This window comes from Cyanistes caeruleus, chromosome 27 (genome assembly GCF_971803275.1).
Source record: "Cyanistes caeruleus chromosome 27, bCyaCae1.hap1.1, whole genome shotgun sequence".
In the NCBI taxonomy this organism is placed as follows: domain Eukaryota; kingdom Metazoa; phylum Chordata; class Aves; order Passeriformes; family Paridae; genus Cyanistes; species Cyanistes caeruleus.
Window position 1 is genome coordinate 665,601 of NC_141727.1, and position 25,602 is coordinate 691,202.

Here is a 25,602-nt window from a genome sequence, read left to right on the forward strand (position 1 = left end):
TGCCAGAGCTCCAGGAGAGCTTGGACAGAGCTCCAGGGATGCCCAGGGTGGGATTATTGGGGGGTGTGGGCAGGGCAGGAGTGGGACTGGAGATCCTGGGGGGCCCTTTCAGCTCAGGATGTTCCTGATTCCCTGTGAAATAGGAGCAAGCCACGGAGGAGAGACCCGGGTCTGATTAAGGTTGGAAAAGACCTCTGGGATCATCAAATCCCACCTTTTTTAGCTCCAGAGCCACCCTGGGTGCTGTTCCCAGGCCCCTGTGGCAGGCAGAGGTGGGGACAGCCGTGGGGGGAGGTCCCTGAGTCCCCATGGAGAGCTCAGTGTCCCCCTGTGATGGATTTGTCCTGTCCCTGCAGGGGACGCTCCCTTCTGCACCCCGGAGCAGTACAAGGAATGTGCAGAGCCCGCACTCAGTGAGTACCGGGGGAATCCCTGAATCCAGGGGGATTCCAGCGGCCTGGATCTTCCTGGCTGCCAGGAACGGGGGGATCTGCAGCCTGGAGAGGGCTTGGGTGGCTGGGGAGTGCTGGATGCACCCTGGGATGAAGTTTCTCCTGGTTCTCTGTGGGGCAAAGGGCTCCATGAGCACAGAAACCCTCGGGATCAGGGGAGCCCCAGGAGCCCCTCTGGGGCTGGAGTTGGGATGGAGGGACCCATTCCAAGTCTGGATTTAGGAGACTCAGCCATGAGTTCTCTGAGCTGTTGTTGATGACAGTGTGGCCTCCAGCAAGAGCCCTGTCCGAGGTGCTGAGAACACTCGGATGAACCGGGACAGAGATGGCCAGGAGTGACCCCTTGGCCCCTTTCTGGGAGGGATAATGTCTGCTCCCACCCTGCTCCCTGGGATCCCACCCTGCTCCCTGGGATCCCACCCTGCTCCCTGGGATCCCACCCTGCTCCCTGGGATCCCACCCCGTTCCCCGGGATCCCACCCCATTCCCTGGGATCCCACCCCGTTCCCTGGGATCCCATCCTGCTCCCTGGCATCCCATCCTGCTCCATGTCCCCATTCCCTGTGATCCCACCCCATTCCCCAGGATCCCACCCCATTCCATGTCCCTGCTCCATGAGCTCCTGCCTGCCCCCGCAGGTCTCCTGGCAGAGAAGGACAGCAATTACTGCATCTGCAGGACCCCCTGTAACCTCACCAGGTACAACAAGGAGCTCTCCATGGTCAAGATCCCCAGCAAGACCTCAGCCAAGTACCTGGAGAAGAAGTTCAACAAGTCGGAAAAATACATCTCGTGAGTGGGGCAGGACCTGGATTCCTTTGGGCTTTGGGGAGGGAAATGTCTGGAAAGTGCCCAGTCCTGGCCAATCCATCCCCAGCACAGGGATGTCCTCCAGGGAAGAGCAGAGTGAAAACCTGGAAGAGATGAGGTCGATTTCTTCTCAGTAGAACAACCTAAGTTCCTTCCCAAGGATTGTCCTCATGGGAATCCTCCAGTCCCAGCAATAAAAGCACAGAATTTCCCAGTTTTGCTGCTCCTGTTGGAGATTTGTATCTCTGGACTGAGGTCCTCAGGCTGTGGAGCTCTCCCAGCCCTGGGCATGTGATTGCTGTGTGTGGGAAGTGAGAGTTGTTCCAGATCCTTTGGATTCTTCTTCACAGAATCATGGAATCCTGGAGTGGTTTGGGTTGGAAGGAACCTTAAAGCTCCTCCAGTGCCACCCCAGGACACCTCCCACTGTCCCAGGCTGCTCCAGCCTGGCCTTGGGCACTGCCAGGGATCCAGGGGCAGCCCCAGCTGCCCTCACAATCAGGAATTGCCATCCAAGAAAAGAGTTCCCATCGAAGTGAGATCCAAAATCCTGAGGAATTCTGCAGAAGCCTTTCCCAGCTGCTCCAAAGGCTCACAGAGCCCTGAGCTCCTGCTCTGCACCAGCTCCAAGTTCTGGGGGTTCTGAGGACCCCAGAGAGAGGAACAATCCAGACAAAGGGGAATAAACCCCCAAAATCCCATTTTTCCCTAATCCCAAAGGACTCAGCCACCAGTGGCTCCTGGGCTGATGTTTTTCCTGTTTCCACAGAGAGAATATTCTCGTGCTGGACATTTTTTTTGAAGCACTCAACTATGAGACCATTGAGCAGAAGAAAGCCTATGAAGTGGCAGCCTTACTTGGTAAGGGGGAACTGGGACCAGTTTGGGGTCTCTGCAGCTCTGGGGGGGAAGAGGGAGGCTAGGAGGGGTCCTCAGCCTTGAAACCGCCAGCAAGGCCCCATCTCTGCTTTCCTCAGCCCACCACGGCATCCCAGGAATGTCCCATGGATACTCCATGTGTTCACGGAAGGTTCTGGAGCTGCTCCATCCATGCCTGATCCCTTTTTTGGAAATTTTGGGGCTGGGTGGGCGCTGGGTGCCCTCTGTGGTGCAGGGTGTGGAGGGCATCCCAAAACCATCTCCCATCACCTCTTCCCTGCTCCAAATCCATCCTTTCCAGTTGGGCCTGAGCTCTGGATGCCTCATGGATGCCTCATGAAGGAGCTGGAGGAGACCCATAGAAAGTTCTGCTCCATCCCTGCCTGCTCCCATTTTTGGAGATTTGGGGTTGGGGGGTGCTGGATGCTCTCCGTGGTGCAGGGTGTGGGGAACATCCCAAAACCAGCTCCCATCACCTCTTCCCTGCTTCAAATCCACCTTTTCCAGCCAGGCCTGGGCCCTTGGCCTTTGGCTGCTTCATGGAAGAGCTGCAGGAGACCCTGAGCTGCTCAGCCCCAAATCGGCTCCAGCTTTGGGGTCGCAGCTGCAGATTTGGGGTTGGTCCCATTGGGTTTGGGGTCCCTGAGCCCTGCAGCCTCCCTGAGGCATCCCAAATCCCTCTGGAATGCTGGCAGTGCTCACAGAACCTTGGGAAGGTGGAGCTGGGTCACCCCTGGGGCACGGAGGTGTCCCCATGTCAGCCCTTCTGCACCTCCTGGGGCTTTTCCAGGAATTCCAGGGAGGAAGAGGAGGCTGCTGGGGCCTCTCTGACCCAAACCCCATTTGCACCTCATAGGACCCTCATTCCCAAGGCTCTGGAGCTTCAGGAAGAGTCTCATCCCAAAACCTTTCCCCAGGCTCAAAGCCTCCAGGGGATTCCCGGTGGTGTAAATCCAGAACATCCCCTGGGATCCTTCTGGGTGTTCACTTTGCTCTCAAACTCTTCTCCTCTTTCCTCTCTCTGTGTCTCATGGACACCCCTGGGAAGGGCCCCTCTGCCCCTCACCCATGGGTGCCTTTGCTCTGGGGCTCAATCCAGGGCTGTTCTCTTGCAAACTCCATGGGATTTGCCTTCCCAGAGCACCACATCCCAGGTACCTTCCCAGCAGATTGCTGGGAATCTCCTCGGGTTCCTCCTCCTCCCTGGGACACTCAAGCAGAACCCAAAAAGCCCAGGGCACCTTCCTTCCCGCTTTTTGCCAGGCTGGAATTTTCCCTCAGCTCCAGGGACATTCATTCTTCCCAGCACCTTCTCCAGACTGGGGAACTGGGATTCCTGGGACACAGCCTGGAGCACTCCAGGCTCCATCAGCAGGAGAACCACTGCAGGGGCCAGGCCCAGTGCTGGGATGGGGACACTCTGCCAGGTTTTTGAGGATGGCAGCTCCCGGGGCTGGGCCCGGCGGTGCCCGGGAGCTCTGACGGTGCCGTCCCCACAGGTGACATTGGTGGCCAGATGGGGCTGTTCATTGGGGCCAGCATCCTCACCATCCTTGAGCTCTTCGACTACCTGTATGAGGTAAGGCCTTCCCATCCTGGAGCCCTCATCCCAAAATTTCCCATCCTGGAGCTCTCGGGCCAGGATTTCCCACTCTTGGATCCCCTCATCCCTGAATTTTCTGTTCCCTGGGGATCCCAGAGCCCCCCAAAATCCTGTATTTCCCACCTGCCTCATCCAGCTCTCCCACAGCCCCATCTCAGGCTGGGAACAGGGAATTTTATTCCCATGGGATGTGAGAGTTGGCCATGGCTGTTGGTTTAATGTGTCCCAGTCCAGGCTGGGGACACGTCCCTTTCCAGGGAAGGGAATCCCACAATCCCAGCTCTGAACTCACTTGAGATCCTCTCATTTTCATTTTTTTTTTTGGGATGCTGACTTTATATTTTTATATTTTCAGACAATGCCCCCCATCCCAATCCCTCCTGGGCAGTTCCAGCATTGGTGCCATTAACCAGGAATAAAAAATATGGGAAAATTCCAGACCTAAAGCTCAGAGAGCAAAAGCAGCTGAATTTAGAGCTCAGCCTGGATACTCAAATACTTCATCAAATTTGCCTTTTCCTGGATTTCTTGGGGATTTTTCCTAAGTAGGCCATAAGAAACCCCCGAAATTTGGGATTTTCCTCTCTGTTTTCCTCCTTTATTTGACATCTGCAGATAACATGTGTCGAATGTGCAGGATTTTGATGCTCTTATTATTTTTTTTCTTCTTATTTGGGCTTAAAATTCATTTTGTCCCCTCAGAGAAGCTCCCTGAGGATGCCCCAGCAGGGAAATCTTCACATTCCCTGATATTCAACCCCCACCAGCCAGGAAAAAAGGAATAAAAAACCTTAAAATTTCAAAAAAATATCCACAGTTTTTCCCCTCTGCTCGGAGTTTCACAAAGAGGGGTCAGCACCTCAAAAATTTGAGTTTTCAGACAAAATATTTAGAGATTCTGGGAACGACAGCAAGCAGAAACTTTTTTTTATTTTTTTTTTTTTTCATGGATAGGCCAAATTTGGGGGAAATATTGACCATAAAGAGGTTTTTTTGTGATCTTCTGCTGAGCTCTGTCCTCATGGTCCCAAATTCCCACCCAACTTCCCTGCACCAGCCAGGATCCACATTCCTTAGGAGCTGACACAGTTTTCTCGGATTTCAGGATTTCAGCTTCTTCTGGTTTTATTTCTCTTTTCTCCCAGTGGAAGTTTTATAGTAACACTTCCCAAGTTTTATGGGATTTCCCCAGAAGACAAATCCTGCAGAAACAGGAAAATGAGGGGGCTGGGAAGGGAAATGGAGCTCACAGAGCTGAGAGCTTTTCCCTGAACCCCAAAAGTGTCCCAAAAATGGAATTGTTGTGGGGTTTATTCCTCATAAGAGAATCCTGGAATGGTTTGGGTGGAAGGGACCTTAAGGATCACCCATTCCCACCCTGCCATGGCAGGAACAGCTCCCACTGTCCCAGGCTGCTCCAGCCCCAATGTCCAGCCTGGCCTTGGGCACTGCCAGGGATCCAGGGACAGCCCCAGCTGCTCTGGGCACCCTGTGCCAGGGCCTGCCCACCCTGCCAGGGAACAATTCCTGCCCAATATCCCATCCAGCCCTGCCCTCTGGCACTGGGAGCCATTCCCTGGCTCCTGTCCCTCCATCCCTTGTCCCCAGTCCCTCTCCAGCTCTCCTGGAGCCCCTTTAGGCTCTGCAAGGGGCTCTGAGCTCTCCCTGGAGCTTCTCCTCTCCAGGTGAGCATTCCCAGCTCTCCCAGCCTTTCCATGGCACAGCCCTTGGAGCATCCTCCTTCTCCCAACCCTTTGGAATGCACCCCCAAACCCAGCACATCCCAGTGCTCCCAATCCCCCTGCAGCCTCTTCCCACCTTAACCCCGGCTCCCTCTTCTTGCAGCTGATCAAGGAAAAATTATTGGACCTTCTTGGAAAAGAGGAAGAGGACGGGAGCCATGACGAGAATGTGGTAAGGGGAGAAGGGAAAATTCCCTGGGGACGCTGGAGCTCTTCCCACATGTGTCAGGATCTGGTTCCTAAAATTATAATCAGAGATGCCTCTGCCCCAGTTAAGGTGCAGACAGGGCCAGGCCCCAGTTCCAATAGTCTGGGGTTTGTTGGACAGTAAATATGAGAGAGAAAAGAGAGTAAAAGCAAAGGAAAGAAATGAAAAACAGTTGAAGAGAGCAGAGAGTGAGTGACAGAACAAGGCAAATATCACCATCCATAGATCCCAACAGTGCTCCACTGATCCTCTCCAGCTGCCCTTGGTGCTGCAGGTTCCCCCAGGAGCAGAATCCCATGGGTTATTCCAGCTGGGGCTGGGAGGGAAGCCAGGCCCATCCCGGGGGATGGGGTTTCTCTTGGAGCAGCCACCGGCTGTGGTGTGTCCTGTGGTGCAGGGGTTCAGCAGTGAGGCTGGGAGCGCTTTGGGGATCTTTGATGGCTCTTTGATGGCTCTTTGATGGATCTTTGATGGCTCTTTGATGGCTCTTTGATGGATCTTTGATGGATCTTTGATGGATCTTTGATGGCTCTGATGGATCTTTGATGGATCTTTGATGGATCTTTGATGGATCTTTGATGGCTCTTTGATGGATCTTTGATGGCTCTTTGATGGATCTTTGATGGATCTTTGATGGATCTTTGATGGCTCTGATGGATCTTTGATGGCTCTTTGATGGCTCTTTGATGGATCTTTGATGGCTCTGATGGATCTTTGATGGATCTTTGATGGCTCTTTGATGGCTCTTTGATGGCTCTTTGATGGCTCTGATGGATCTTTGATGGATCTTTGATGGATCATGACACCCCTCAGCTGCTTCTGATGGGAATGTCTGGTGGATTTGGCCTTCCCAGGGCTGGGGCTCCACAGCTGAGTTGGTGTAAGGATGGGTTCTCACTGCCTCTGACCGAGATTACCCCAAAGCCCCTCCCCACCTCCTTTCGGGGCTCCTGTGGGGTCTGGCCTCCCCCACCCCAAACCCAGCCAGGGAAGAGTCTGTGCTGTGTTTGGCTTTCCTGTGGATGTGTTCCTGTCCCTCAGCATCACCTGGAGGCGGTTCAAGGATGGGTTCCTTTATCCAATCCACTTTGGTTTCCAGCCCAAAGCTCTCCGAGGAGCCTCCTGGGGCCGTGGCTCCTTTATCCAGCAAACCTTCACCAGTGTGTGAGGCAGGAAGGATTTGGGTCCCTGGCAGCAGGGGAGGGCCCTGGGATAACACATTCCCTGTTTTTCCATCGGCAGAGCACCTGTGATCCAGTGCCAAACCACTCGGAGAGCCTGAGCCACACTGTGACCGTGCCCCTGCAGGCCCCGCTGGGGACGCTGGAGGAAATCGCCTGCTGACCCCTCCCCACCACAGTGCCCATCCCGAGGAAGGAAAACTGCACAGGGAAAACAGGGACCCAGCTCAGGTTTGCACCGGGGGAAAAACAAAAGATGGAAAAAAAAAAAAAAAAATACTGGGAAAAAATACTGGGGAAAAAAAATACAGAGGAAAAAGATGGGAAAAAAATTATTAAAAAAATCTATTAAAAAATAAATAAAAAAAAAGAAGAAAAACTCACTATGCATTAAAAGAATATAAAGATAATATAAAAATATAAATTCTAAATATATTCTGCCCAAAGTGAGAGGCGCCTTGGACCTGACTCCTGTTGTCCTTTCCTCCTGGGGGGTTTGGGGCAGCAGCTCCCAGGCTGGGAGAGCTGGGAATGTTCACCTGGAAAAGGGAGGCTCATAGAAGAGAAACCTCAGAGCCCCTCCAATGCCTAAAGGGGCTCCAGGAGAGCTGGAGAGGGCCTTGGCACACGGGATGGAGGGACAGGACACTTCTTAGCATTGTCCAAGGCTGAGAAGCAGCAGCAGCAGATCCCAAAGGAAGCATCCCAAATATCCCGAGCGCTGCACGCCAGGGCTTATCCTGGCCATGGGATCCCTCAGCTGCCTCTCTCAGCTCTGTTCCTCTTTGCAGTCCCTGGGTTTCAGTGCCAGAAGGAGCATCCCAGAATTCTCCATTCCCACCGCCGTAGGCTGAGAGTTTTAGAATAAAAGAGATCCAAAAACCGCCGCTCTCGGATTCTTCTCCCGGCCGCGTACTCTGGGTGAGGCTGGGCAGAATCCCGAGCTCAGCCCAAGGTGAGCATCCCAGGAGAGGAGGCACAGGGGCTCCCTATGGATCATCCCAGTCCTGCTCCTCCGCCTGCAGTGCCTGGAGAGTCCGGGAGCGGCAGGTGGGGTCGGGTTCATTCATTTCTTTCTTAATTTTTGGGGGGAATTTTTGGAATTTCCTTCTCCCATCCATGGATTCTGTGCTTTCTCCTCATTCTCCTGACTGATATTAAAGCTGGTCTTGTGGAAATGGCCAGGCTGTGTCATTCCTGCCTTGCCCACATCCCCAGTGGGAAGGAAGATCCCAGGAAAAGCCTTCCTGGGGCTCTTCCTCATTCCTTATCCCTCCTTTTCCTCTCCCACCACGTCCTCACACAGCTCCGGATGGGGTGGGAGTGGTGCCATGGCCACACTCAGCTGCATCCCTGTCTTCTCTGGGATGGGGATCTCCAGGATGTGCTGGGATCTCTGGAATCTCTTTGCTGACAGAGGTGCTGGAAACCTCCCTATGAGGATTGGGAATTGTTCAGCCTGGAGAGGAGCAGCTTTGGGGTGACCCCACTGAGGCCTTCCTGTGCCTGAAGGGAGCCTGGAAAAAACATGGAGAGGGGCTGGGCACAAGGGATGGAGGGACAGGAGCCAGGGAATGGCTGCCAGTGGCAGAGGGCAGGGCTGGATGGGATATTGGGCAGGAATTGTTCCCTGGCAGGGTGGGCAGGCCCTGGCACAGGGTGCCCAGAGCAGCTGGGGCTGCCCCTGGATCCCTGGCAGGGGTGGGAATTCTTTAGGCTGCTTCCAACCCAAACCAGTCCGGGATTCTGGGAACTTTTCCTTTACTGATCTGCTTTAACTGGATCCGAAGCACAACAAGAGAATTGTTCCATCCATGTGCATCCCAAATGTGTCTGCAGTGGCTTCATCCTTGGATCCAGGCACTAAGGGGCTGCTCTGCTGCTTCTCCTGCACTGGGAGAGACCTGGGAATTTTAAGAAACACCCTCAGGGAGAGATGAGGGTTTGAGGGGCCTGGAAAAGGGCCCTGATGGGGAGGGATGGGAGGAGATCTCATTTCCAATTCCAAACCTCATCAGGATTAAGGGTTCCTTCTCCAGAAAAAAAGAGATGATAAAGATCAGGAAAAGTTGTGAGGATTATTTGGAAATTCAGGAGGAAACAACAAAGTTCAAGCCCCCAGCACTGCCCCAGCTCTGCTGAGTGCCCCAGGAATTTCCAGGGAAAAGGGAAGCTCCATTATTTGCAGTAATTAACCTGTCTTAGAGCACATTCCAAGGAAAAGAGAAGGGAGTGGAAAAGGTACTGGCAAGTCCATCCCACCCCTTTGGTGTTGCCATGGAGCAGGGATGGAACAGGGAGTAGGGGTGGGAGCAGGGATGGAGCCGGGATGGAGCAGGGATGGAGCTGGGATGGAGCTGGGATGGAGCAGGGATGGAGCAGGGATGGGAGCAAGGATGGAGTAGGGATGGAGCAGGGATGGAGCTGGGACGGAGCAGGGATGGGAGCAGGGATGGGAGCAAGGATGGAGCAGGGATGGGAGCAGGGATGGGAGCAGGGATGGGAGCAGGGATGGAGCAGGGATGGAGCAGGGATGGAGCAGGGATGGGAGCAGGGATGGGAGCAGGGATGGAGCAGGGATGGAGCAGGGATGGAGCTGGGATGGGAGCAGGGATGGAGCAGGGATGGAGCTGGGATGGAGCTGGGATGGAGCAAGGATGGAGCAGGGATGGAGCAGGGATGGAGCAGGGATGGAGCTGGGATGGAGCTGGGATGGAGCAAGGATGGAGCAGGGACCAGGAATGAAGCAGGGATGGAGCAGGGTTGGGAGCCAACCATCAGCTTCCAAAAAAACCCAAAATCCTGATGGAAAAAATCAAAGAATCCCCATGGGAAATGAAAATCCCATGGACAAGGTGGGAAAATCCAGAGTGGGATTGAGCAGGGGATTTGGCTGAGCTGGAGCTCAGGAAATTCAACCTCAACCACAAATCCATCAAACAAAGCTGGAATTGCCATCCCAGGGGATAATCCCCCTTGGAGCACCACAGGGCCTGGAGCACTGGATCATCCCTGCTGGGCAGCAGGGCCCCAGGGCTGGGACAATGAGGAGAATCCCACGGGAATGCTTCAGGAGGAGGAAAAGCAGGAGCAGAACCAGCTCTGAGAAGGAAGTTCTGAAGAGCAGCTGTGTTTTTGGGGAATGGGAGAACTCAGCTTGGCATGGAGAGGGCTGGAGCCCAAGCCAGGGCACATTCCCAGGATATACAGCCCAGCCACCACATCCCTGGGCAGCTCCCACAGCTGCATTCCCACCAGGACCAGGAAAACACCCAGGAAATGCTCTTGGAGTCACCTCCCCTTGCTCAAGGTTACCCAAGCACCTCTCCCTATTGCTCCTTCATTCCCAGCATTCAGGAGGCTCCTCCATGCCATGGGATGCTCCAGGAACCAGCACTTCATCATTCCTGGGAATCACCAGGTGTGAAGGACATTCCATGGTCCATTCTCCCTGCTCCTCCCCCGAGCCTGCGGCAAGGACAGCAATTAGAGGCAATTAATGGGAGTTTTTAGCAGGAAAATTGTCCTTGTTTTGTGTTAGTTTGGGTGGGAAGAGCCCAACCCCAATCCCAATCCCATTGGGATGGGAATTCTTGTGGTGGTTCCTCTCCCACCCCTTGGTGGTTTCTGAAGGTTTTGTTGCCTTCTCCACTCCAAGAGCTCGGTGATGATCCATTAGCTCACGGAATTTCCGGGAGCCGCAGTCGCCGTTTCCTTGCCTGTCTGAACACATCGTGCTCCATGCCTGACTCCAGTTCTAAACTCTCAGAAGCTCTTCCCTCCCCTCCTCCCTGTGTATCCCAGAGCCTCCATTGTTATTCCAGGCAGGAATATCCTCCAGCCTCCTTAAAGGAATCATCTTCACACTCTGCAGGGTTCCTGATCTTCCCGAGCTTGAGAGCAGCCCCACAGCACACCCAGAGCCACGGATCAGGATAATCCAGGATTTCATCCAGGAAAACTCTAGAGCAGAGCTGGAATAGGGAGATCAGGCTGATCCCAGCTGCATTCCTGGAAGGATCAGAGTGTTGGAATCCCCAGTGATATCCCTGGGATTTCCTGGGAGCTCTGGGGTGAAGGTGGGGTGGGACCACTCCTATGCCAGCAATTTGGGGAATTCCTGCTCCCAAATTTGCATTTTTCCCTCCCTCAGCCTCTCCACCGTCTCCAAGAATTCCTTTTCCCTTAAATTTTTGTCCCTCCTGCAGCCTGGCCCAGATTTGGGGCTCCCCAGGCTCTCTCTGTGCCTGCAACAACACCGTGCTGCTGTTCCTGTCTCTTGAAATAATTCCTTCATTTCTCCCTCCGGGATTCTCGAGGCTCCAGCAGCTGCTCCTGACACGGCTGTGCCTGACCAGCTGCAGCCGCTGGAATCCAGGAGCGCTCCAAGGCAGCTCCAGGGCTTGCTGCAGGCTCTGAGGGTGGGTCCTGCTCAGCACCCCCAGAACAGGTCCCACGTTCCTGAGCCATCCAGGCTGATCCCACGTTCCTGAGCCATCCAGGCTGATTTCCCATTTCCATGCTGGCCAGAATACTCCTGTCCCGTTCCTATCCCATCCAGGCTGTTCCTGTCCCATTCCTGTTCCATCCAGACTGTTCCTGTCCCATTCCTGTTCCATCCAGGCTGTTCCTGTCCCATCCTGTCCCATTCCTGTCCCATCCCGGCTGCTCCCCCATGTCCCCACTCCAGACACCCCCAGGACTGTTCCATGGATTGTGGAGCTGTTCCCAAGGGAGGGCAGGGCTGGATCCCTGCAGGGATGAGCTGTTGGCTCCACTGCTGGGATGGAAGTGCAGCAGCTCCCAGCTTTTCCTCCATGTGCTTCATCCTACTTTTCCTCAGCCTGGTTGAAATTCCCACTGAGTCCCCTCCAGGATCTGTGTCCTTCCTTGGAGACTCCCGGTGCTGCTGGGAGGGACTTGGCAAAGCAGGAAAACCTCGGGCAAAGCGGGGAAGTTTGCAGAGCACAAATCCCTCTTTTCCACCAATCCGCAGGAAAATGTGGCAGGAGAGGAGCAAAGTGGAGCAGGACCAGGTGGGGAGATCCCACCTTCGGCTCTTCCTGGAAATATCCCAATGATTTTTCCCAAGTCCAGGGCTGGGACTGCTCAGGTGCAGGTTTGTCCTGGTTCCCCACCAATTCCATGGAGGGCATTGGTCAATCCAGAGGGGATTTTGCTCCTTAGGGTAATTAATGGCTGTAATTCCTGAATTCCCAGCTGGGAATTTCACCATCCAACCACAAATCATTGTTGTGGGAGCAGGAGCACCATGTGCTGTTTCCTTGAGCAGGATCTGCAGGAATAACCCTGGCAGGGTTTGGGGCTGGCACGGGAATGTCCAGAAGAAGGGAAGCAGCAGCTGGGAAAATCCCAGCAACCTGATCCAAAAATAAATGTGGGATGAAGAACTCTGGAGAGGAGCCCTCCAGGGAACACCTCACGGCATTGCTCTGCTCTTAACTCCCCTCTGGACTGACCCTGACTGGATCCCACCTCTCCCAAATCCCTGAATCCCCAGGAGCAGCTCCAAGCCCCTCCAGGGCAGTGGCATTTCAGGCACAGTTGGATTTTCCCATTTAAACCTGTGGGAAGCTGCTTTAATTTGGAAAACCCGGCAGTGTCATTCCAACAGAAATTTTCATGGATCCAGCCTGAATTCCATTTTCCATCCCCCTCCTTGGCAAGGGGCTTCCCAAGCCCTCCAGGGCCTTTTTCCATCAGGATTCTCTAAATAAGGAATGGGAGCACTGGAATTTGTCACTTTCCAGCTCATTCCTGAATTCCCACCCAAACCCCGACCTCAGGGACGCGAAGAGAGCACAATTCCCGTTCCCATGGGCCAGCAGGGACAGGAATGTGGCAGCACCCTGGGTTGCCTTGGCTGGACAGGGCTGAGCCAGGGCTGCTCTTGGAGCAGGAAAAATCCACAAAAACCAAAGTCCGAGAGCAGCCCCAGGCCAGGGTTGGAGGCAGAAACCAGGAACAGTGGGAACAGGATTTGGGAGGGCAGAGCCTTGGGAACACCTTCAGCCACCTCCAACAGGCATTTCTCCAGCTCCACCCATGGAAAACCATCCCCAAAGGGGCCCTGTCACCACCCAGCCTGAGGAGGAAGGAGCTGCTCAGGCTGGGAGGATCCAGGAGGAAGCATCCCTGTAAATTCCCTGTTTGTTGGCTGAGAACAGGATTCAGCTCTTTAATTATGGATGAGAAAATAAGGGATAATGGATGGATTTACAAGCAGCACTTTGTCATATGGGACACCCATGAAAAATTCAGGAGCTCAGGAAGTGCCTTTTTCCCTGCACAGAATTCCCAGCCCTCCCATCACAGCCAGGCTGGAAAACGCTCTGCCAGGACCTGGAAAAAACATTCCAAGGAGGTTCCCAGTTTGAAGCTAAACTGTACATTAAATATTCCAAATTTGTGCCTGGTTTCTTGTGGGAGAGAATTCCCACGTGGGGATGGGAATGGGGCCTGGGAGGAGGGAACTGTGTTCAGGGATCCAGAGGGGAAGGGGACAGGGATGAAACACCAGGAAAGGGAACAAGGATCAGACACTGGGAAAGGGACAGGGATTAGACTCCAGGAAGGGGACAAAGATCAGACACAAAAGCAGGGACTGGGAAGAGGACAGGGATCCTTTCCCAGTGTTCCAGCCCCTCCCAGTGCCTGACACTCCAAACACGGAGTGGGGCTGTGGGAAGAGCATCCCAGGCTCCTCATCCCTCCCAGCTGGAAGGAGTTGGAAAATCCCTGAACAGGGATCAGCAGTGCTTTGGAGCAGAGGAATCTGGCCTGGATCCCCAAAACGTGAGGTCAGACCTATGAAAGGAGGAAATCAATCCCAAGGGAAGAGCCTGGACCCCCAGAACGTGGGGAGCTCAGCCCCTCTACAGCCAGGACAAGGATGGGTCCAACCCCTGGGTGACAGTGACAGCCCCAAATCCCGAGCCACCCCCTGATCCCGCACATCCAGGCTGAAACAGCCACGTTGGAGCAGCAAGGCTGGGATTCAAGGACACAAGTCCAGGGAAAAGCCCCAGAGGCAGCAGGAGCAGCTGCTGGACACCACCTGGATGTGCCACCCACAGCCCTGTCCCCCTCCTGCCGTGGCAGGCACGGAGCAGAGCGCAGGAATTTTCCGGATCCATGGACAACGAGGCTCCTGATTTGTTTTTAATGGCATTGTTTACTGGCAGGGAAATCTCCCAGAGCCAGAACTTGTCTCTCCTAATAAAAAACAGGGAAATAACAACAGGAGCGAGGAGCGAGAATGTTTGGAAGCCATCAGGGTTTGATTTGATTGATCCTGGTAATAAACCAGGAATTGTTAGGCTGGAACAAAAGTTGTAGATCCCCATCCATAATTTCAGAGGGAATGAGAGCTGTGAATGTGCAAAATCGCCCCAAACTCCTGGGTGAAAAATTCAGGAAGGGTTGTGGAAAAAAACTGGGAAGAGATTGGGGGTCCCAGTGCTGAATACTACAGAATCCCAGTCCCAATCCCAATCCCAGTTCCAGTCCCAATCCCAATCCCAATCCCAATCCCAATCCCAGTTCCAGTCCCAATCCCAATCCCAATCCCAATCCCAATCCCAGTTCCAGTCCCAATCCCAATCCCAATCCCAGTCCCAGTCCCAGTCCTAGTAAGGAGCTTGAGGAAACGGGACATGGGAAGAAGAAGGAGAGAGGGACAAGGGGAGAGGGAAGAGTGACATGGGGAAGGGGAAGGGGCACAGGGTGGGGGAAAGAGGGAGATGAGGAGGGATGAGAGGGACACAGGGAATGGGAAGAGGGACAAGGGGGAAGAGGGAGCTGGGCAGGAAGGAAAAGGCTCCAAGCACTGTCCCTGAGCAGGAGCAGTGCGGGATGAGCTGGCCCTGAGCCCCATTCCCATCTCCCTGCACTGCCAGAGGGATGAGGGAGAGCCTGGCAAGGAGGGCTGGGGGGAGGTGTCGAGATTCATCCTGCTTCTCTTTCTCCTGCTCCGATTTTCTTGGGAATAAATTCAAATAACATCTCCAAGTTCAATCTGGCGTGTCCATGACGGTGTTGGGGAGGGATCTCTCCCTCTCTTCCTCTCAGCTCCTGAATCCTTCTTTTTATTTCCTCTCCCTGTCCCGCAGAGGCTTTCGTGGCACCCAGCCAAGGTCACCCCAACATGTGCAGGAGCCCCCGTGCCCCCAGCCCAGCCTGCTCACAGCCCCATCCCTGGGATGGGATTCCCAAGGGTGCTCTGGACAGGACGGGAAGGTCAGAACACGAAGAATCCCAACCCCAAAGATCCCAGAACCCCAGAACCACAGGATCCCAGGGTGGTTTGGGTCGGAGGGGACATTCAAAGGGCACCTGGTCCAGCCCCACCTCAATGAGCAGCAGCACAAATGAGGGGCAGCACAGAGAGATCCTTCAAAAGCCGTTTGTGGTGTCCCACGTTGGTTCCCACATCCCAGGGAAGCATCCCAAGAACACTCCCCGAGGACTCATTCCTGAACTTTGCTGGGCTAGCTTGGCCTGGCAGAGCCACCAAAGCCTTGAGGGACCACAACCACCCAGCTGCTCCAAGGAGGGAACATTCCCAGTGTGTCAACTCCCCCAAAACCTTGGGAAATCCAGGTCCCCGAGCAGGCTGAGGTGGGGAGGCATTTCCAGGGCTCTCCCACACTTCCTTTTATTCCCCTTTCCTCTGTTTTCCTCTTGGATCCCAAGGGTTTGGCTGTAATTGTGCCCCTGCCAATTGTTCCTGTCACAAACCTGAGAGTTTGATTACATCAAATGTCTCCCCAGACAGCTGCTTCTCCCGGGATCACCCACTCTGAGCAAAACATTCCCATTTCTCTGTGCTGCAGCTTGGAAATGTTCTTCCCTTTCTTTTTGCCAAAGGATTTGTTCTAAAGTGGGAGCTTTGTCTTTATCTCTGTCCCTTTCAGGCCCAGTTTAGAACCAGCTCCTTTTCCAGGCCCAGTTTAGCACCAATTCCCTTTCCAGCCCCAGTTTAGCACCAATTCCCTTTCCAGGCCCAGTTTAGCACCAATTCCCTTTCCAGCCCCAGTTTAGCACCAATTCCCTTTCCAGGCCCAGTTTAGCACCAATTCCCTGTTCCCTCCTGATGGAGGATGAAGGATTTTTCTGTCAAACATTCCTCACGTCTCTCTGGACACATAAAATGCTTTCCCTTCATTCAGGACCAAAGGATGGGTTTTGGATGGAATAAAGGAGCTGTTCCTTCACCCCTTCCTTGTCTTTCCAAAGCCATTCCCCAGGGAGGGGCATCAGGGCCGATTTGGAGACATTTGGTGACAGCTCCCATCTCCCTCTCCAGCCTGTCCCCATCCCAGTTTTGAACTGCTTCCCTTTGTTTTCTTTGCATCCAACTTTTTTTGAGGAATCAAAGGATCCTCCCTGCCTTCAAACTCTGGGGTTGTGCCTTTGTGCACAAAGCTGATTTCTCCAAAGTAATAAGAGTGTTTTTTCACACATAACCTCCAGTTTTCCAAGTTTTCCACCCAAAAACCCCATTCCAGGGGGATAGAAGCCAGTGGGATTTGTTTCCAGCCCCACAGCTCTTGTGGCCTCCAAACCCAGCATTATTTAAGTAAAATATTATTTTTAATCAGATTTCTGAATGCAAGTAAGAGCAGAAAGTTCCCATTTCTCCCTCAGGTTGGGATAGCCCTGGAGAGGCTAATCTGGGGACACCTGGAATTGTCCCTTGTCCCCTCCCAGGTCCATGGGAACAAGCCCCACACACCACTGAGGGTCATGAACAGGATTGGCCCTCCCAGGCTTGATGGGGTTTCAATTAAAGGCTTTGAAAGGTTTATTGGAGCCTTGGAGGATCCACCTTCATCCCAGGAAGGATCTGCTGGAGTGGAAAATCCAGGGTGGTTTTGGTTTATGTGCTCTGGCTCAGAGTTTGGGAATGTGGGAGCTGCTCCCCCATCCTCACCTGGAGGCCAAAATGTTCCTTCACCACAAATCCTCCCTTATCCTTACAATAAAAATATCCAGGACATGGAATTACAGCTCCTGGTGCTCCTCTCCCACTTTTCCATGACCTCCAGGAGCCCAAGCAAAGCTGGAGATCCAGTGGAAAATGAATTCCAGCCTGGCAGAGCTCCGAGCTGTTTGTTTTATTGGGAATTTAACAAATAAATAACAAAAAACCTCATTAAAGAAAAATCAATTCTTCCCATTACTGCTCACTGAGCAAACCAAAATCAGGAGTGAAATTGGCAGCTCCCATGGAATCCATGTGGAAATGGGGATGGAAACAGGGAATATTCCTGTGCTGCCTCCACCTGGAATGACCAAGCAGCAGCTGGAACTCACCTGGAGCTGCAGGAGCTGGGGGCACCCCTCACTCCTGTGGCTGCTCCAGGGGGGAAAATCCTGGAGATTTCCTGGGATGCTGTCCTGGTTTAGGGCAAATTTGGGAGAGAACCTCCAGATGGGGATCCCCCCCAGAAAAGGAAATCCAAGCAGCTCTTCCCCTAACTGGTTTGGGAAAAAATATTTCCTTGGAGAAAAGTGGAAAAACCTGTTTATTTAACAGAAATTGAATGCTATTAAACAATAAAACCTCTGGCTGTTTGATGAGATGGCAAATCCAGACCAAGTCCTTTCCATGTGTTGTAGCTCGGCTCTCTCAGTCTCTTATCAGTCCCTGCGGTGCTGGAAAGGGCCCAGGCCCAGGCCCCAGTGGGCCACAGGCCTGAGCTCCCGGGGTTTGGCTGGGTTTTCAGGCCAGAGCAGGTCTGAACAGACCCAAGGGAAAAGGGAAACAGTCTGGGCAACTTCCCTGCCTCAGCTAGCTAAAAACTACCTAAGAGCCAGGGAGAGCTGTGTCCCGCTGTCTGTCCGTGCTGCAGACAGCACCATCCAGGAGCAGGATGTGGGGGACTGAGGGCTCTTTCTCAACACAAACTGCGGCTCCTTCTTCCCCCCCTTCGCTCTCTGAGCCAGTCTGAAAGTGCAGAACTTAATATGTAACGTAAACCAGGTGACTGGGGGTACAAGCATCACAAAGTCACCCCAGGACAGATGCTGCATCAGGACTGAGCTCCAGGAATTCCTGCAGAGCCGCCCTGGGGAGGGAGGAGTGGCTGTGGCTGTTCCCAAGGGGAATCACCAGGACAGGGAGAGCCAAGGACCAGCAGGGGGGTTTTGTTTTGGTATTGCAGAGGTTCAAATCCTGCAATGGTTTGGGTTCAAATCCTGCAATGGTTTGGGTGGGAAGGACCTTAAAGTGCCTTGGGAACACCTCCCACTGTCCCAGGCTGCTCCAGCCCCAGTGTCCAGCCTGGCCTTGGGCACTGCCAGGGATCCAGGGGCAGCCCCAGCTGCTTTGGGAATCCCATCCCAGCCCCTCCCCACCCCCACAGGGAACAATTCCTTCCCAAAATCCCACCTAAATCCATCCAGCTGTTTCTCACATAGCTGAATCCCAACTTTATCTGCTGAATTTTACATGAGCAAAACCATCCCAGAGCTCCCCACTATGGAATGGGAATTATTGAAGCCTCTAAAGAGACAAGAAAATTCCAAATTGGGGCAAACCCAACTGGGGCACAAAGGAGAAAATTCCAGAGAGCTCAAGCACCTGAGCAAGGGCTGCCTTGTTCATCCCTGGCTCCCAAAAATCATCTTCCATGTGGAAAACCCAAGGAAAGACTCACCAGGGAATCCAAACCCTAATCCAGACCTCAGGGATCATCATTCCCAGGGAATGGTCATGGCCCCAAGGCTTGGCCGACCCTCCCAGGCCAGGGTGGGATTGTTGGGCTGTCTGGGCAGGGCCAGGATTGGGAATGTTTGATCCCTGTGGATGCCTCCCAGCTCAGGATATTCCCTGATCCTGTTCTCAGCCCCAGCCAGAGGAGCTCACCTGAGCTTTTGTGGAAAGCAGATCCGTGTCTGTGTTTTCCACGGTTAGTTTGGCACAAGCCAGACATCCTGAGGACACCACAAAGATTCCCACATGTTTTGGGAAGGATTTGTCCTTGGAGAAGAGTTGTCAATGGATCATCAGGGCAGAGGAGGAGGGAAAGGATTTTATCTGCTACTCATGAGGGCAGGAAAGGGCTGTGAAGGCAAATGAAGGCTGGGAGCGTTGGGAAGGAGACAGAGGCTCCCCATGGACAGACAGATTCCATCCCTTGATGGAGGTCACTTCTGGAACCATCTGGGGAAAAGAAACCCCCGGAGCTTTCCCAGGATTCCCAGAGCAGAGGCACCCTTGGGGCACAGGGTGAAGTCCTGGGCCAGGGTTGGGATCCCAGCCCTGCTCCCATGGCCAGGGAGGCTCCAAACATCCCAAACACAGCCAAGGCCACCTCAGGCCAGCTGATCCAGGTGTCACCAGTGTCACCAGTGCCACTGCAGCTCTGCTGAGCCCAGCACCAGCAGCCTGAGCTCCTCCTCCTCTCCCTCATCCCAGAGCAGCTCCTCGGCTTGGAAAGAGCCCACAAAACCCAGCAGGGAGTAAATCCCACCCCTTCCCCTCCCAGGGCATCCCAAATACCCTCTGCCACCTGGAACTGGTGGTGCCACCCCAACCCCAGTGGGAGCCTCTTCCAGGTCAGAAACCCCTCCAGACGAGGCCTAAAGAATTCCTGTTGGGACACCACGGAGGGAGCTCTGGTGGGCTGGGAAGTTTAAATGTGGGGCAGTTGTTATCCAGGGCTACCCAGGAATTCCTTGGGAAGCACCAGCGGGGTTTGTCCCCTCACAGCAGCTTGGGACCTGCAAGTCTGTGGCTCAGGGGCTCTTGTTAATGAGTATAATTAGCTCAGGATGTTAATGAGGCTCTGATGGGGGAGTCTTTGCTGGGGACTCTCTTCCACGAGCTGATGGGAATCAGGAGAATTCCAAAAGAAAGGAGGGCATGCTCTTCCCAAAGTTAAAACCCACTCAAAACCTTCTGGAAACACAAACCCCTGCAATTCCCATTTCTTCCCAACCCCCAGCACAATTTCCAGGGAAGCAGCAACTGGAATAAGGTGATCCACAGTTTATCCTCTGCTGCTTTTCCCATAAAATTCAGCTTAAATTCCATTTCTCCAGTGCTCCTGCTGAAATGAGGCCTCATCCTCAGCTCGGAGCTCCCTAAAAACCCTTTCCCACTTATTTTTTACTGCCTTAAACATTTCCCTTGCTTTCCCTTACACGATGCCACAAAAAATGCTGGAGAAGCACCCTCAGGGATAATTTCCTCTGCTGAAAAAGGGTGGAATGGATCCAGCAGGAGCCACAGGAGCTGCCCTGCCCCTCAGCCCTACTGGAATCCCACCAGGGAAGGATTCAATCCCAAATTCCCCCCAAATTTAATGGATGAAGTCTCAGCCCTGTGGCCATGGGTGGGAAGCAAGCAGAGGGTGGGAGACAAACTGTCCCAGGAGCCACAATTCCAGCTTTTCCTTCATGGAACCTTCCAGATTAGAAGGGTTTTCATAGGCTTGGGTTGGAAGTGCCTTAAGGATCATCCCAAAATTTGGGCCAATTCCCTCGAGGTCCTTCCAGTTCTCAGGAAACCCTGAAGGATGCACTAAAGGAACATTTTCCTTCTGGGGCTGTCTAAAAAGTTTGGGAGAGGCCCAGCAGAGATCCTGGGATCCACAGGAATGGATGGTCCTGGGCTGGGTGCAATCATTCCTTGGACACTTCCAGCTGCTCTGGGATGTGTCCCCCTGGCTGGGATGGGAGGGAAATGATCCCACAGGAGGAGGGGACAGCCTGGAGTGCTGGGAGTGGCTCTAAAAGAGAAGTGGGAGAGTCCAAAGGAAGGGGTTTGGGTTAGGTGGGATATTGGAAAGGAATTCCTGGCTGGGGGGGTGGGGATGGAATTCCCAGAGCAGCTGGGGCTGCCCCTGGATCCTGGCAGTGCCCAAGGCCAGGCTGGAGGGGCTGGGAGCAGCCTGGGAGTTCCTGCCATGGATGGCTTTAAGGCCCCTCCCAACCCAAATAATTCTGGAATTCTCTGAATCCCCATTTTCAGGCAAATTCTGCCTTTTGAGAACATTCCCTCTGTGTTCCAAACCTGCAATCCCACAACCACCCCCTTTAACTCCCCACAGGAGGTTGTTCCAACCATCCCTGCAAACACCTTATAATAAAATAAAAACACAAAACATTTTTATTTCCCTCTAAGAACTCTGAGAAAGCTCATTCCACAACATTCCACCCCTTCCTTCTCCTTCTTTTCATTGACGTGGCAGGAATAAAATCCCCATTGAATTGTTTAATTTGTTTATTTTCAACCCAAACCCAGAGTTTTTGCTCTTGGATCACTTTTTCCTTCAGGCAGGTTCACCCCAAGAGGCAAAATCCTGCCAGCAGCTGCCTGGGATGCATTTTTCCAAGACCAAAGGAATATTAAGATGACAGAAGGAGGGATTTCCTTCGAATCAGAGTTGGAGCAGGAAGAGCAGGACCTGGGGTGATGCTCAGAGGCCCCAAACAGAGGAGTTCAAACAGAACTGGGCTGATTTTAAAGAGCTGCTTCATTTTCTTTTTTACTTTATAAAGCAGAAAAAAGCCTTCACTCCTTTCAAAGGTGCTGCAGAACAGGAAGAGCCACATTCACACTTTAATTCCATGGAACCCATGTCCAGACTGCCCCAAGACCCAAAGTTCTGCCTCCAGAACCTGATACAAAGCAACTTATTCCAGGGAATTCCATTTCCAGGGAATTTCCCTGCTCCCTATTTCCTGGAATTGTTTTGGTTGGAAAACTCCTTTCAAGCCGAGTCCAGCCACCCCCAGGGGACTCCAGCCCTGCCTTGGGCAACCTTTCCCCATTCCTGAGAAACTCTCCCTGGAATTCACCCTAAACCTGCCCTGGGCTGGTTTCCTCTTGTCCTGTCACTTATTCTGATTCCCCCTGGATCCACCTCCCAAAGTTTTATGGATTTGCTCCCCAGTGGATGCTCAGCACAAACCCCGAGTGGGTCTCGGGCAGAGGAATAACAGAAGGAGCAGAGGGATAAAAGGCAGGAAAAGAGGAGTAAAAAGCAGGAACAGAGGACAATCTGCCTTCCCAGGGTGCAGCTGAACCCTTGGGAATGTTTTTCCTTATCCACCAGTTCAGGCTTCCCTCGCATCCTCTATCCAGAGCTGCTGAAATTCCAGGCCCAGAGCTTGCGGGAATTTACCCAACATTGAATACTGATGGGAAAAAAGGCTCCTCCCAACCTGGAGAAAGGATTTTCTTGGCAGTGGGTGATGGATGAATCCCAGGAACAGGACAGGTGCCAGCAAAATTCTGGGCATTGGCACAGAAAGGTCTGAAGAAACAATAAAATTTTCAATTTTCTGAGCCTGATTTCAGTTGTTTACTTGGGATGGAGGAGAACAGGAGGGAGGAAGAGGAGCCTGTAAAATATTTAAAAGCCAGCCAGGAGTGGCAATCCAGATTTTCCAGGACTCTTTGATAAAGAGCAGAGAGCCTGGAAAAAACCTCACAGAACCTTCCAGGAGTTTCTGGGGGAGAACTTCTTGTGGTTCCAGGGAAAGTGAGTGCCAAGGGCTGAAAATCAGGGAATGACAAAGGAGAGCTGAGGAGCTGACAAGAGGTAGAGCTGTGGTTCAGAGGTTAATTCAGCACCAGGAACATGGACAGGAAACCCAGGGCAGGGTTTGGGGTATCCCTGAATACCCCAAACCACAGCTCAGCATCCTCCAGCACTGGGATGGGACTCAGTGTCCCCCAGCAGGGTGTTCTCCTCGGGAGAGGTGACACGAGATCTTCCCTCTGCTGCTGCTCTGCTTGGCAAAAAGCACCTGAACATCCCTGGATCCAAGAGGAATCCTGCCCTGACCCCCTGGGAGCTTCCTCACCACGGAGAAAGAATCCCAAAATGGTTTGGAGTGGGAGGGGACCTTAAATCACATCCATTCCACCCCTGCCATGGCAGGGACACCTCCCACTGTCCCAGGCTGCTCCAGCCCCAATGTCCAGCCTGGCCTTGGGCACTGCCAGGGATCCAGGGGCAGCCCCAGCTGCTCTGGGCACCCTGTGCCAGGGCCTGCCCACCCTGCCAGGGAACAATTCCTGCCCAATATCCCATCCAGCCCTTCCCTCTGCCACTGGGAGCCATTCCCTGGCTCCTGTCCCTCCATCCCTTGTCCCCAGCCCCTCTCCAGCTCTCCTGGAGCCCCTTTAGGCTCTGCAAGGGGCTCTGAGCTCTCCCTGGAGCTTCTCTCCAGGTGAACATTCCCAGCTCTCCCAGCTGTAAATCAGCACCGTTGGGAGCAAAAGGAGCTTGGATGAGCTCAGAGTGGGCTGGGATGGCCGAGGTAGGGAAAGGAAGATGGATGGTGTCCACAAGGGCTGAGGCAGGAATGTCCCTCGGGATCACAGCACCCCGTGCAAATCCTGCTAAACCGAAGCCTCTCAGCAGCACCATCCGAGCCTCCTTGCTTCCCCCTCTGGGGAACCTCCTGGGAACTCCCTCTGGAAAATGCTCCTGGGAATTCCCTCTGGAGAACTCTACTGGGAATTCCCTCTGGGGAACTCTCCCGGAATTCCCTCTGGGCATGTTCCTGGAATTCCCTCTGGGCATGTTCCTGGAATTCCCTCTGGGGATGCTCCTGGGAATTCCCTCTGGGGAACTCTCCCAGAATTCCCTCTGGAGAACTCTACTGGAAATTCCCTCTGGGGATGCTCCTGGGAATTCCCTCTGGGGATGCTCCTGGGAATTCCCTCAAGGGATGCTCCTGGGAATTCCCTCTGGGGATGCTCCTGGGAATTCCCTCTGGTGATGTTCCTGGAATTCCCTCAAGGGATGCTCCTGGAAATTCCCTCTGGGGATGTTCCTGGGAATTCCCTCTGGGGATGCTCCTGGGAATTCCCTCAAGGGATGCTCCTGGGAATTCCCTCTGGGGATGCTCCTGGGAATTCCCTCTGGGGATGTTCCTGGAATTCCCTCTGGGGATGCTCCTGGGAATTCCCTCAAGGGATGCTCCTGGGAATTCCCTCTGGGAGATGCTCCTGGGAATTCCCTCAAGGGATGCTCCTGGGAATTCCCTCTGGGAGATGCTCCTGGGAATTCCCTCAAGGGATGCTCCTGGGAATTCCCTCTGGGGATGCTCCCGGCCATTCCCGCTGGTTCTTTCTCCCCAGGGCCAGGCGAGGCCGCGATCCCGGCCCGTTCCCAGCAGGCTGGCACTGGGACCTGGCTGCCCTTTCCCGCAGGGAGCTGATCCCAGCTGGAGCAGGAGGAGCGGAGCAGCCCCGGGATGAGCTGTGATCCCTTCTCCCGCTGCCTTCACCTGGATACCGCGGGAAGGAGCTTGTCCCAGCTGAAGGATTTTGGCTGAGGAAGCGCAAGGGATTGAAGAGATCCTGGGAAAGGTCTTCCCAGCAGATGGAAATAAATGTAGGGAAAAAAAACCTCAAACGTGCCCACCCCTGCAGTGTGCCCAGCTTTCACACTGGATCCATTTTGGATCTGTTTCCTGTTGTTTTCCATAAAAATTGTCCCTTTGGGGACAACTGTGTCCCATTGTCCCCCTTTGGGTGTTCATGCCCCACCAGCCCCCTGTGCTGAACGTGTTCATTTCCTGATTGTTCCCTCATCCCAGGGTTTATCTTCACACCCTCACGTGGGGCACAATTCCCAGAATCCCAGAATCCCAGAATCCCAGAATCCCAGAATCCCAGAATCCCAGAATCCCAGAATCCCAGAATGGGGTGGAAGCCACCTTCAAGCCCACCCAGTGCCACAGGCAGGGGCACCTTCCCTGTCCCAGGTGCTCCAGCCTGGCCTTGGGACACCTCAGCACCAGCAGCAGGAAAGTTCCCACCCCTTTCATCCATGATCCCACTCTTTCTATGGCCATCCCTGAATCCCTGCAGTGACATTTCCCAGGGATTTGCACTCAGCCCAGACGAGCACTTGACTAAAATCAGGATCTACGAACATCTCCAGCCCCTAATTTAGCAATTCCATCAAAAATGTAATTAAGTTTGTCCAGCCTGATTTATTCCTAATAAACCCGAGCTCTGTTCTGCTCCTGGTGCTCAGAGCCATCAATATTTGCCCAGCAAATTTGCTGGGATTTGAACAAAGATTCCCAGGAAGTCTTATCCATTATCTAATTAATAAACAATGCTAATCCAGGAGAGGAGTCAGTGAGCAGTGCTCGGTGTTTGCAGGGAATTAATTCTGCCTCCAATCCCTGCCCTCTCTCCAGTTCCATGGGAATGTTGGCAGGGAGGTTCTGCCTTGGTCCCTGAGCCAAGAAGGGATGGAAAACCATGGAAAAATGGGATATCCTGAGGTGGAAGTGACCCACAAGGATCATCCAGTGCCACTCCTGGCCCTGCACAGACACCCCAACAATCCCAGCAGGAGCATTGTCCAAATGCTTCTCGGGTTGGGTTGTGACCATTCCCTGGGATGCTCATGCCAGAGGCACCTCAGACCAATGTCCCCATGTCCCTGTATCCCTATGTTCCCCTGTCCCATGTCCCTGTATCCCCATGTCCCCACATCCCCGTGTTCCCGTGTCCCCATGTCCCCGTGTCCCCGTGGTCCACGGCTGCCTGGGGAAGAGGAGCAGAGGGAGAATGTCCCCAGCTGCCCCCACAGCTCCTGCTGTCCCCTGGGGCTGTTGGTGCTTTGAGGACACCCTGAGTCACCCTCACACCTTGGTGTGATTGATTAAGGTAATTAACACCCCCATGGAATTATTCAAGATTTGGGGACACCAAACAGCC

The 25,602-nt window shown here is 53.6% G+C and overlaps 1 protein-coding gene across 3 annotated transcripts in view; it reads left to right on the plus strand.

The window, feature by feature from the left end:
• Positions 1-8,057, plus strand: part of ASIC2 (acid sensing ion channel subunit 2) — a 370,847-nt gene extending 362,790 nt beyond the window's left edge. For 2 of the 3 annotated variants that reach the window (XM_086864764.1, XM_086864765.1), the window contains exons 5-10: positions 357-413; positions 1,091-1,244; positions 2,032-2,123; positions 3,641-3,720; positions 5,590-5,658; positions 6,937-7,338. In XM_086864764.1, the coding sequence (XP_086720890.1) occupies positions 357-413; positions 1,091-1,244; positions 2,032-2,123; positions 3,641-3,720; positions 5,590-5,658; positions 6,937-7,038 (554 nt within the window). In that variant the 3' untranslated portion in view covers positions 7,039-7,338. Of the gene's footprint in view, positions 1-356; positions 414-1,090; positions 1,245-2,031; positions 2,124-3,640; positions 3,721-5,589; positions 5,659-6,936; positions 7,339-7,666 lie in introns of those variants that run through there. The other variant, XR_002869410.2, reaches the window with a different exon arrangement.
• Positions 8,058-25,602: the final 17,545 nt, after the last annotated feature.